Source organism: Caretta caretta, chromosome 4, assembly GCF_965140235.1.
Source record: "Caretta caretta isolate rCarCar2 chromosome 4, rCarCar1.hap1, whole genome shotgun sequence".
Taxonomy (NCBI): Eukaryota; Metazoa; Chordata; order Testudines; family Cheloniidae; genus Caretta; species Caretta caretta.
The window spans coordinates 51173111-51185455 of record NC_134209.1 but is presented as its reverse complement, the minus strand read 5'-3'; the positions used below and the strand labels follow the sequence as shown (position 1 = coordinate 51185455).

Below are 12345 nucleotides of genomic sequence, written 5' to 3'. Positions count from 1 at the left end.
CTAACCTTTCAGTGATTTTCCCATTTAAACCATCCACAACTTCCAATGAAGTGTCCCCTTGTGACCAATTCACACTAAGAGATCTGTGCTCCAAGTCTAGCTGAACTGGATGTGTAGCGGTCACCAAACTAATATGAGGTCTGTTGACCAGGTAAAACATGGGAAGCTTTGATGTGAGTGCATCATCAACACGTTGTTTTATAGCTATTTCTAGTCCTCTTGTATCACTGCAGTTTCCATCCCCTAAAAACAAAACAAAAACAACAAAAAAACACCATACATAGGCACACCACTGAAAGCAGAAATATCAGAATCCAGGTAAATTGTGACCAGATTTTCAAGGGAGCTCAGAATCCAGAAGCTTCAATTGTTCCAGGTTGAATTATTACTCATAACTGTTAGGTTCAGCTTTACAAAACAGCTTTAATAAGTCTGCAGAACAGCATCATCATTGGCAACACAAGCGTTTGCTAAACTTCATCCGCAACAAGTACCACCTTCTCTCTAGAGGCTCAATTTATCTTTGGTGTCTTTGCTCAAGACGCTAATTAAACATGCAAGCTACGATGGTGCTTTATTTTTGATGTAGAAAGTCAGCCTTTGCACTGTCCTCACTGGAGTTACTCTATATTTTAACTTATTCCAGGAATTTAACAGAAGCATTTAGCTTATCAGATTTGAATTTAGGCTGTCTACACTGTAACTTATGTCAGTATATCATATGTTGCTCAGGGGTGAGAATTACACCCCGCCCACAAACAACATAAGTTATACTGACCTAAGTGCTAGTGTGGACACAGCTATGTCAGCAGGAGAGCTTCTCCGGCCAACATAGCTACCACTGCTCACAGGCGCTGGAGTAATTTAAGTTGACTGGAGACCTCTCTCCCTTTGGCTTAGAGCATCTGCACTAGCAGCACCACAGTGGTGCAGTTGTCAGCTCTGTAGTACAGTCCTAGCCTTTGACTTTTCTGGGCTCTGAAGTACATACTTCCATCAAGGACTAAACTGGCACCAAGGGGTACATATTGTCTGGAGAGTTCTTGTGTACGGGAAGGTTGAAGAAAGAATCTGGTATGCATTAATCTAAACATTAAAAAAAATCAGAACGTAAAAGTAATTTAAAAAAGCAGAATGAGTGACAGTGTCCACACTCTGTATGAATGACAGGAACAGGCATACAGTTAGGTACTAGGAGAAAGCAAAAAAAAAAAAAAAAAAAAAAAAAAAGACGGTCTCCTCAGACTGCTTCCAAAACTGCATTCTGTATATTATCACGGGAAAAGTCACCACAACTGCTAAAATCTGGGGAATTGATCTACGTGCAAACTAATTTAACAGTACAAATGCTGACAGGAGAGAAAATACTTGACAATATCATGTTACTTCCAGCAATTCCATTTCACCTATTTGAGTTGCATAGCCAAATACTACTGTAGGAATTCAAGGCAGCCACTCATTGATCGTCATACAATGACAAAAAAAATCTTGCTATTGTCTTGGCAGTTACTATTTCCCAGCATAAAATTATTGCCAACTAGTTAATTTAGAGGTACCTTTAATCTTTAAAAGTAGGAAGTAAGATGATTTACAAAGGTTTTTCTTCAACTAGTTTTAGTATAAATGTTGAGTTTGATGACATTTTTCATACTACCCCTGCAAATTCAACAGAAAATGTTCAAGTTTTTTGATCACCTCTACTTTGTACTGTCTAATTATGGGACTGTATAGTTGGGAGTTTTCATATATGCAAGTTATTTAAATGGTCTGAATTTAAATGGTCATCACATTCTTTGTAACATCATCTTATTTCTAAAGACAGAATAACTGCATCTGTGACAAACCAACTAAACCCAGGAAATTTAGAATTGATGTATGATGACAGAGAGGGTAATCTGACAGAGTGGAGAACATATTATAATCTCAAAAAAGTTAAACCTCAATTTTAAGTATAAATACATTTATATTTAGTTTCTTTTTGAAAACTAAGTATAGAAAACTCAAAACAAATTTTAAAATAAAGCATTATATTCCACTTGGTTAGAATTTTTATTAATGTAACCAGAATGAAATACCACAGCTGAAAGTTAGGGCATAAGCAATGATTGTTTTACATCAGTAAAGGAAGGCTTACCAACAAGTATACTGCTGATGTAAACTGGCTGAATGAAGTGACTTAGCAATGCTCCCTGGACACCCAGCACTTCCCATCTGGTTAATTTGTCACTAGCTGACATGCTGTTTACTCGGCTAGCAGCTTCCGTGGGACAATAAACAGTTAGGTAAATCTTGCCTTCCACAGCAAGATGGAGACTAAGCTCTTCATTAGCTTCAAATGCAGATACAGAATTTGGATTGAGACGTCTAAAATAAAGATTACAGAAAAGGCAATGAAGTCCAACAAAAATATTTTCTTTAAAAAAAAATATATATATAAAAAGACGGCTAAGAAACAAAATTGACAAGCATTGTTCATTACCTTTCAAGGTTTAAAATGCCAAAATCTGCTTATACTGCCAAATTACTTCATTACTAGATTGCTATGTCAATGTTTTCTAGATGCAATGCAAAGTCATAGAACTTGTTCCTCCACAACAAAAAAAAACCCCAAACCCTCCAAATGGAGTGTCCAAGACATAAAAGGTTTAATATGATGACTTAAGCTACTTTCTTATAAATAACTATATTACTGACTATTCAAATTGACCAGAGGAAGCAGTAATTCAGCCTAATGAGTCTCAAAATCCTAATCATCACTAGTCATGCAAAACTGAAATTCTACTGCAAGTAGGCTACTATTGCTACATTATGCATCTGACTGCAAGTTATCTGGAGGCTATGTTTGCCACATGAAAGCAGATGCAAACTTGCCACTCATTTGAGACAACAGTTAAAAAACCTTCACGCTCCGACATATTTGAAGAAAACAGATGTAAAATTGGCTTAGTATGCTATGTTCCTTCTTAGTGGCTATTCCAAACAGAAAAGACCTTAGTAATGCTCTTAGCTTAGAGAGCTCCTCAGGCAGCAGAGGCCTGTGACTTTGGGCTAAAGGTCCTGCATACTGCCCCAGCCACCCAACCCATGGTGTGGCAGGCATACAGCGGCACTAATTGCGGGCAGCACTGCTCATCTACCATTTATCTTAATTTCTTCTCAGAAAAGCATACTAAAACCTGCTAATAAAGCGACACGTTTTGCCAACATAGGAATACTTACACAAGTGTCCAACATGAAGCCATCTCACATGGTTTTGTTGGGCTATTTACTATTGCAACAAACAAAACTTTCTATACTTAAATATGCTATCCAAAGAGCTCTCCATGCTGACGGGATTTGGGACAAAAGCCATCTGCTAGTATCTAAGCAATCTCGTGCCTCAAGATCAAGACACCTCAAAAATATTGTCAGAGACCACCAAATGGCAGATTTCAATGAGAAGCTCAAACTATTGTTTCAAAGGAAGGAGAGGTTACTCACCTTGTGTAGTAACCTGAGTTCTTTGAGGTGTATCTCACTTGGGGTGCTCCACTCCAGGTGCGCATGCACCCTGCATCTTTAATCATTTTTTGGTAGCGCCCATTTCGCCTGTGCATGCTCAGTTCCTTCTCTACCACAAAGTCTGACAGAGGAAACACCAAAGCAAGGGGGAGCAGAGCTTGGTAGTGGAGCAGCCACAAGGGCACACATCTCGAAGAAATCGACAAAGTGAGTATCCTCCTCTTCAAGTAGTTTCCTTGTGAGGGCTCCACTTCGGGTGACTCCCTAGAAGTCTATTCTAACTTTAGCTTGAAAGGACTATTTTAAACTCCAAGAATTTCTGAAAGTATGAGCAGTCAACATTAACATTCCAGCAACAACAGTCTTAAGTACCACGGTCGAGTAATACGTCATACAATGAAAACAGTTCTTTTCTCGTCACACTACACAATTTTAGTGTGTACATATAAAAGGAAAAGCTCCAAAATACACATTTGTCAGTCTATTAGTTACAGAATCAAGATATTTTTGAACACAGTTCTATCAAATAAACCCAAAACCTCAACTTTTCCATACCATCTGATTTATAGTCCTGCTATGTATGCTCCTCACTATGATGAAGATTAATTTATTCTCAATAGAAGATTTAAGTATCTTATTACATCTCTGAATAAGCATCTGTTAGATTTGAAGACTCATACTTACAACTGTGACTTTATCTGAGCAGATCCTTTTGGCAACTGATTCATGTAGAGAAAAATATTTATTTTTTGTTTTATACTGAGCAGGCTTGATGCTGGTTCCATACAAAATATGGATTTGTCCATCATAATAGGATTTTTACTGTAGAACAACAAAAGCTGCCTGTAAAAATACCTACAACAAAGTGTTATAGATCAAGAAATGTTGAAATATGCAGACTTTAAAAGACTTAGCATATTTGTATAAAAAACTAAATTCATTTTAAGCTGCTGAGCATTTAGACAACTATTTTATTCAGCACATCTGTAAGATCTGAATAAATAATCTAGTAAAGAAACCTGAAATTCTCTATATAAGGCTTCTGACTTGTTTTTAATCCACAGACACCAATAAAACACCATTCAATACAAAAAAGAAATTGGTGACTACCCAAACACTGGAAAAACACCCAGAACAGTTACTTATATCCGAGGACTTGTCTACACAGAGCAGTAATGCAGACTATAGGGGTGTGATTTCTAAAGAACACTAATGCCACACATTGACTGGCCCATGTAGACCCTGCTAGTGTACACTAAAGGTTCCTTGATGAGTTTTTACTTAGTACTGTTTGCAACACTACTATGTTGAAGTGCACTAGGGAACAACATTATTAAGAGTAAATATTACTGTAATGAGAAAAGCTGTGTAATATACTACATACAGAAAAAAAAACCCTCCAAAAGCCCCAATTTTTGGACAGCACCATAAAACTCAAAAATTGCTAAAAAAATTAAGTTAATAAACCTCCCAAACAGTAGCCCTAACTATAGAAAACTACTATTCACAAAATGCATTGACATCAATATTTAGATTAATCAAAACGGTTGTCTGCAGTTCTTAGTTTACGTACTCATCTTCTTACCTAAGCAGAGAGCGTCTTGCAGTAACAACAGCATGAGTGTCATGCAACACTCTCCCACCATGATGAATGCACTGACTGTAATTGAATTCTCCTGTGCCTAGAGCAACAACTTCATGCTGTCCAGCTAAAAAGAAAAAGTAGTTAACAAGTAGTTTCATTTGATTGAAGGATCCCATCTTTTTAAAGCAACTGCTTTTAAAGGAGGAATTAAAAGGATTCCATTTTTGATTATAGTGTAAAAGGGGAGAAGAGAAGAGTGATTTAATCTTATGAGGCCACCATTATCGGTGGAAATTTGATTGGTAAATGAAAATAAATACCTCTTTACCATAAGAATTTAGAGCATATTTTAAAAACATTTCATTACACACCTGTGGACCACTATACTTTTAAAGTCCTGGTATATCACTGACCCTGTAAGTCCTTGACAAATTGTAAACTGAAGGGGATAACGGAGAAGAATTCAGAACTCTGCTCTTCTGGAAGGGAGAGAAGTAGTTTTTACTCCGTTTCCACAGAGACATCAGAAGAAATAGTTGTGGGGGACTTTTAAAAATCTTGAGAGAGACTGATGACTCCCTTAACTCTTTCAACTCAGACTGCTAAGTGACAGCAAGATAAATGCATCAAGTGCAGTTACAGCTTGCACCAACTTTGCCTACCTCAAGGCACAGAAAAAAAGATCTATGGCTCAGTGAGTATCAATGGTGCAGATGACTTAGGCACTAACTTAAGTACGAGGCAGGGGAAGACAAAAGGATGGTATTGTACTCTGTGTACAGAGATTAATTTGAACTCTATTCAGCACAGTTGGATCTTACCGTTATCTCGGTGAAACTCACCTCCAAGGGTTTTCGTTAAATGCTCAAATACCTCTCTTCTCCTTCAATCTCCTTTGCTACGCTTTCAGTGTGTATCATCTCCCTTTTCCTCTGTTGCTGCCCCTCAGAGCTTCATCCAGAGTTTGTTAATTTTGCAGTGACAACTCAAGCCCATTTCACTACTTTGGTTTCCTTATTACCACATCCACAACCATCTGGGTGATGTCTCCTTCAGGATGTCCCATCAGTTTAAGATCAATATGATAAGAACAAAGCTCATGGTTTCCCTTCCCTTCTCCATACTGGCAGGACTCCACCATCCTCCCCATTCCCCAAGTTGGCATCTTTGCAGTATATCTGGCTCTCCCTTTATTTCACCCCACTACTCAATCTTTTTTGCGTTACTACTTTGTCCTCCTCTCCTTGCCTTGCCAAAAAGATTCTTTTCTTTTTCTCTCCATCTCTGAAAACTTGTCTACATCCTGTTAATCCCCTTTTTAAGATCATTGCAACTGCCTCTCTCTATCCTAGATGATGTCAACATTGCTCTCCCCCATTACAGATAGAATCTCAGCAAAACCTCCCACGCCTAACTCCCTGACCTTGTTGTTAACATATGGTAACACCAGAGTTTAAAAATATGCCCTAGGGTCCAACATTGTAGCAGAAAGATAAGGCACGTGAGAATTATAGTATCCTCTTCCATGAATTGCAGATTCCATCAGTAGAGCAGAATAAGGCAACCCCCAAAGATGGAAAAAAGACCATTGGAAAGCAATACAAATATGGCACCTCACATACTGATTATTGTCAAAAGTAACTTCTCATTTCTAAATACACGGAAGTCAGTCTATTCTTCTGTACAGTGTTCTACATCTTCAGGACCTCTTGGCTAGCTAACAACTATACCTCGGGGGAGCATCCTGCAACCCCCCAGATTCATCATTTGAATATAATTGTGATATTTCATATAAAGATATGTGAGATATCATGGGAAAGGTTATGATCTGCTGAAACCCACTGTTCCCTCTAACTACGTATATCATTAATGCTTATGAAGTTATGAGAATTGTGTTGTATGACTGTCACTAAAATATGCTGTGGGTATGGGATGCACCCAGATACTAGCTCCCCAAAGACAATAACCAGGGGGATAGCCAACACCTGGGCAGTATCAAACAACCATCAACAGCCATTGTCCAGCAAGGGAACTACAATGCAATGACTCACTTGTACAAGGCCACACCAGGGGAATTGCTCAGCCTTGCCTGGTGACTCAGCAATGCCCACCAGACATGCCTAGACTTATGTTCTCCAAGCACATAGACTAAGGGTATAAAACAGAACACAGTGGCCCCATGCACTTGCCTTTTCTCCTCCCACTACCTACGCAGCAAGCAACAAGAACGCTCAGAAGGCTGAAGATTCCAACAAAGGAGATTGGCCCAGGTTTAAGAGACAAACCTGTATATTAAGGACTTGAAGATCCAGTTGGGTCAGAACACTGCTTGACCTAAATATTGTCTAGCATGATAAAGGTTAAGGTTTAGACTGAAGGCTTATATTTTCTTTTGGTAACTACTGACTTTTTGCCTATCATTTATAATCACTTAAAAGCTCTCTTTTGTCATCAATAAACTTGTTTTAATGTTTATCTTTACCAATGAGTTTGCCTGAAGCGTTTGGTAAATCTGCTCAGGTTTACAAAGGCCGGTGTATATCCACTTTTCATTGAAGTGGTGAACCAATTAATAAACTTGCATTGCTCAAGAAAGGGTTTTGAGCAGTGCAAGACGGTATATTCCTGAGGTACAATGCTGGAAGCTGCGGGGAATTTTGCTGGTTCCTCTCTCTGTGATTCATGAGTGGCTCTGGGAGCATTCATGAAATCTAGATGGGTGTGGGGCTCCACATGTGGTTGTGCTGAGTGATAACAGCACCTGGTGGGGTTTGCTGCTTGTCCTAGCAAAGCTTTGCGACAGACAGCACAGGCTGGAGAGTTAAGGGGGCACAGAAGTCCCACAAATGGGGATCCCATCACAGATGGTACTTTATTTGGTGATATCCCTGAAAGTCATTGTAGGCTGCATCTACTGCACAACATGGCCTATGATTTCAAAGAACATATATCTATCTATCCGCATTTTCTGTACTGTCTAACTTTGGTCCAGTGAGTGTGCTCCAATTACTTCATATCAGAATTTACTTCAATTAGTCCCTGCCCCAGAAGGCTTATATCTGTTCTGTGCTTGTATAGCGCCTAGCACAGAGGTGGGCAAACTTTTTGGCCCGAGGGCGACATAGGGGTTGTGAAATGGTATGGAGGGCTGGGTAGGGAAGGCTGTGCCTGCAAACAGCTTGGCCCCTGCCCCGTCCCACTTCCCACCCCGACTGCCCCCCTCAGAGCCACTGACCCATTCAACCCCCCCTGCTCCTTGTCCCCTGCCCCTATCCAACCCCCCCCATCCCCTGACAGACCTCCCGGAACCATCCAACCCCCCACTCCTTATCCCGACTGCCCCCCCTCTGGGACCCCACCCCCTATCCAACCCTCCCTTCTCCCTGTCCCCTGACTGCCCCCCGAAACCTCCTGCCCCTTATCCAACCCCACCCCTCGCCCCCTTACCAGGCCGCTCAGAGCAGCAGGACAGGCTTATTGGAAATCCTGGGAGGTGGGTGGGCGCAAGCTGAGCTGTCTGCGCAGTGGTGTAGCTGCTGGACAGGGGGGACAGCGGGGGAGGGGCCGGGGGCTAGCCTCCCGGGCGGTAGTTTTCCCACCTCTGACCTAGCACAATAGATTCCCAGCCCAAAACAGGGACCCCAAGGTGCTATAATGAATGATGTAAAGCTTTCAACTATGAAATGTGTTATCCTGAGAAGCAACCCTTTAAATTTAATTTATTGAGACCTCCCAGTGAAACGCATATAACAAAACAAATAATTTCTTGCGATTGCCATCTGAAAATTCAAAATGAAAAGTAAGCCTGAACAAGTGAGATTATGAAGCAGTTTCAACCCCAACAATCTTGAGAAGGCTTGCATCTTTCATCTTTTCTGGTGAGGGCTAACATAATGGAATGCTTTCCATTTCAATGCGTACAAATCTATATTTATAATATCCTTAAAAGGGAAGTACAATTATGTTCTGTTTTTTATAGATGATTTCATGGTACGTCAAAAGGAGTATGGTTTGCTGGTTATACAATTTATTAGGCTACTATACAGGTTAATCTACATTGCTATATTATGCTCAATACCCCTTTTGGTATATGCACCCTACAAATACGAGTTTTTTCATACAAGTACACTGAACATTCAAAATAGACTTGCCTTTTTCAATTATAAAAGCAGCCAGTGAATTTCTACAACTCTGGTACTCAGGATATTTGGCAGCCAGACTGTTAAAGGTTTCCCTGACAACTCGTGAAAATTTTTCATACACAAGATGCCTTCTCTCTACTGAACAAAATAATTTAAAAAGAAAAAATACTGTAGAAACCAGCAAAATACAACTTTGTAGGAAAAAACAGAAATAAGCAATGTCAACCATTCAGATAAGCTACAAAACTGAACATATGATAAAGTCATTCAGTACATTCACTAATCCATACTAAATAATGCCAATAGGCATTTTTTAATTTAAAAATTAAAAGTGCATATGAAGAATTGAGAATAAGAAAACTCAAGCAAGTTATGCTGGTATGCTCCCTAAATGCAATCTATTAGACATAGCCTTTTATATCGTGAGGACAGAAATGTTAATTCCAACTCTGCCACTGACTCACTGTTTGACTTTAAGCAAGTTCATCTGTGTATTTATCCATCTATATGACAGGTACACCACTCTTACCTCAGACGTCCCTGGGAGATTAGTGTTACTAAAGCAGAGACATCCCTGCATGAACCACGTAGTAATATTTTCATAGCTATCACTAAGTTGGCAGGAATGAATACCAAATACAACTCTGTAAAGACATCAGTTAGCTTTCCAATTTAATTTTCTATGAGGGAAAATAGATTTCCTACCATAAGGCATCTTTGACATGTATATCGATTCAGCTGAAACTATGGGTTCTGCAGGAATCTGGGGAGGACCTGTAAATTTAAAATAAGAAAGTTTTAACTGTGGGAAACATTTAAGACTTTAAAACATTCATTGTCATTTAGTGTTTCTAGCAGTAGAGTAGTTACATTTTAGTTAAAGTCCCAAAATAAAAGGTTATTGGAAACAATTTTTTCAAGTTACATAAATAGAAATAGGAAGACCCTCAAACAATCAGGATAATTTAAATTCACACTTTGCCATCTGTCAATTGTTTTATCATTGAACAAAAATAAGCTACTTCACAATTAATTTAGTTCCCCTAAATTAGTCCACATTCTATAAAGTACTGCTCTCTTTCAAAGCTATAGCACGTGAGGACAGAAGATTATTAATAAAGTCCTTGTCTCAAAAAAGCAGGAGATCAACGTTGTAATGACTGAATTCTTCACAAAGCAGTGACTTAGTGCAATAGGACTTCCAATACAAGAAGTCAAAGACCATGAACAAAATTTAAAATAATTTTTTACTGGAAAGAATAGCTGTAATAACATGGAAGACTCTACAGAAAAGAAACTGCTTAAAGGGTTAACTTATTGTTTTCTCCTCTTTGTACATAGCAGGAACCTTGAAAGCAGCATTTAAAAATACAAGAGCAGGAAAGGGAAAATTTAAGGATTGCAAACCGATTAACTCTGCTGGAAGGATTCATTGGAATGGGCAGAGAGACACTGATGCAGGAGTGTTTAGTCAAAGCTACTCTACACATTTATTTTTAAAAATACTTTTATTGTAGAGATGTTACTGGAATATTTACCTGAACTTTCAAAAACCTTTGATGCTGTATCTTCCAACTGGAGTAGCTCATCAAGAGCCAGTTTTGCTGCATTTGATTTAGACTCCTTTTTGTTTTGCCCCAATCCTGTCTTATATTGAACTCCATCTACCACTGCACAAAAAGCAAAGTAAGTCCCCAAGACGTTGCCTAGAAAAAGAAGCCGTATACAGTTAGAATTTTATTTTAATGTATTCATTAGCTTTGTGCATTTATAATTATGGAAAATCAGATGAATATAAGGCCAAGATATTTTAACAAATCCAAACTACTTTTTACATTTACAAGAATTATATTTTATACCTTATTTCACCTTTCACCCAAGATTCATAAATAGATTTATACACATTAATGAAAAACCCAATTTTTCAGAGATGCTAGGCATTTCATTTTAGTGCCTTCACTTAAGTGCCTTTGATTTTAGTGAAAACTATGGCCATTCAACGCTTCTGTAAAATGAGGCTATTTTTCTACTTCTCAGTAGTGGTGTGATGTTTGGGACCTGAGCTTCAGAGAGAAATTAAGAGTAAAATTTTCAAGAACACCTAGACTCAAGAGCCTGTGTTCCATTTTCAAAAGTGATATAGGAGCCTAAATTCTATAGCCTTTCAATCAGACTAAGTCTCCTAAGTCCTCAAGTCACTTCTGAAAAAGGGGGCTTATGGTAAAACTTCCGAAAATGTATTTCCCAACATCAAAGTCTGTGTCAAAAAATAGAATTCCAGTTTGCCAATATCTCAGCTTTCCTCTTGGGTTAGTTTAACAGACACATTACTTCCTAGTAAGCTGAGAGCCCAATGAAAACAAGACCTTCAAAAGGTCAGGTTCCATCTCTTTTTGCACTGCACTGCACATGACAGGACAACCTCCTGTCATTGCCATGGTTTGATCTGTTAACCAAGTTAGCCTTGGGTGGACACGGATCTTTCACTGACTGGCTCACTTCCTGCATAGTCCCACCATATCTGATTCAGTCTGGGAGGATTCAACTGAATAGCACTGAAAAAGCATTAAACTCTCCATACAGATGCAGGTCCACTGTGACCAAATATCAAGCTGAACCATCCCCAAAACACATAAGCGGAGAGGATGCAAATTACACATCACGAAATGAGTATGTTCAAGGTCGCGTAATATTAACTCATATTTGGTACAAATTTAGAAAGCCAAGTTGTAAATAAAGTTGCTTATAATTAGAATGACAGCTTATAGGTATGTCTACAGTGCAATTAAAAACCCACAGCTGGCCATGCCAGATGACTTGGACTCGTGGGTCTCACGCTAAGGATCTGTCTAATTGTGATGAGACATTTGAGCGCAGGCTGCAGCCTGAGCTCTGGGATCTTCCCACTTTGAGCCTGAACATCTGCATCGCAATTAAACAGCCCCTTATACCGAGCCTGAGTCAGCTGGCATGGGCCAGCCAGGGGTATCTAACTGCAGTGTAGACATATACTATAAGAACTAATGGTCTAAAAAGTACCTGAAAAAAGTACTCAAAGACCAAGGTGAGAGCTTTTTCCTTTTCTGTAATTGATTTTGTAGTGACCACATTAACCAC

The 12345-nt window shown here is 39.0% G+C and overlaps 1 protein-coding gene across 8 annotated transcripts in view; it reads right to left on the bottom strand.

Moving 5' to 3' along the window:
* The window catches only part of ADAD1 (adenosine deaminase domain containing 1), a 34151-nt gene that overhangs the window by 17613 nt on the left and 4193 nt on the right, over window positions 1–12345 (bottom strand). For 6 of the 8 annotated variants that reach the window (XM_048847199.2, XM_048847196.2, XM_048847198.2 and 3 more), the window contains 7 exons: window positions 10767–10934; window positions 9934–10002; window positions 9238–9366; window positions 5087–5210; window positions 4186–4356; window positions 2135–2364; window positions 6–243 (listed from right to left, as the gene is read on the bottom strand). In XM_048847199.2, coding sequence (XP_048703156.1) covers window positions 6–243; window positions 2135–2364; window positions 4186–4356; window positions 5087–5210; window positions 9238–9366; window positions 9934–10002; window positions 10767–10934 — 1129 coding nt within the window. The remainder of the gene's footprint in view (window positions 1–5; window positions 244–2134; window positions 2365–4185; window positions 4357–5086; window positions 5211–9237; window positions 9367–9933; window positions 10003–10766; window positions 10935–12345) is intronic. The other 2 variants (XM_048847205.2, XM_075127635.1) reach the window with 2 other exon arrangements.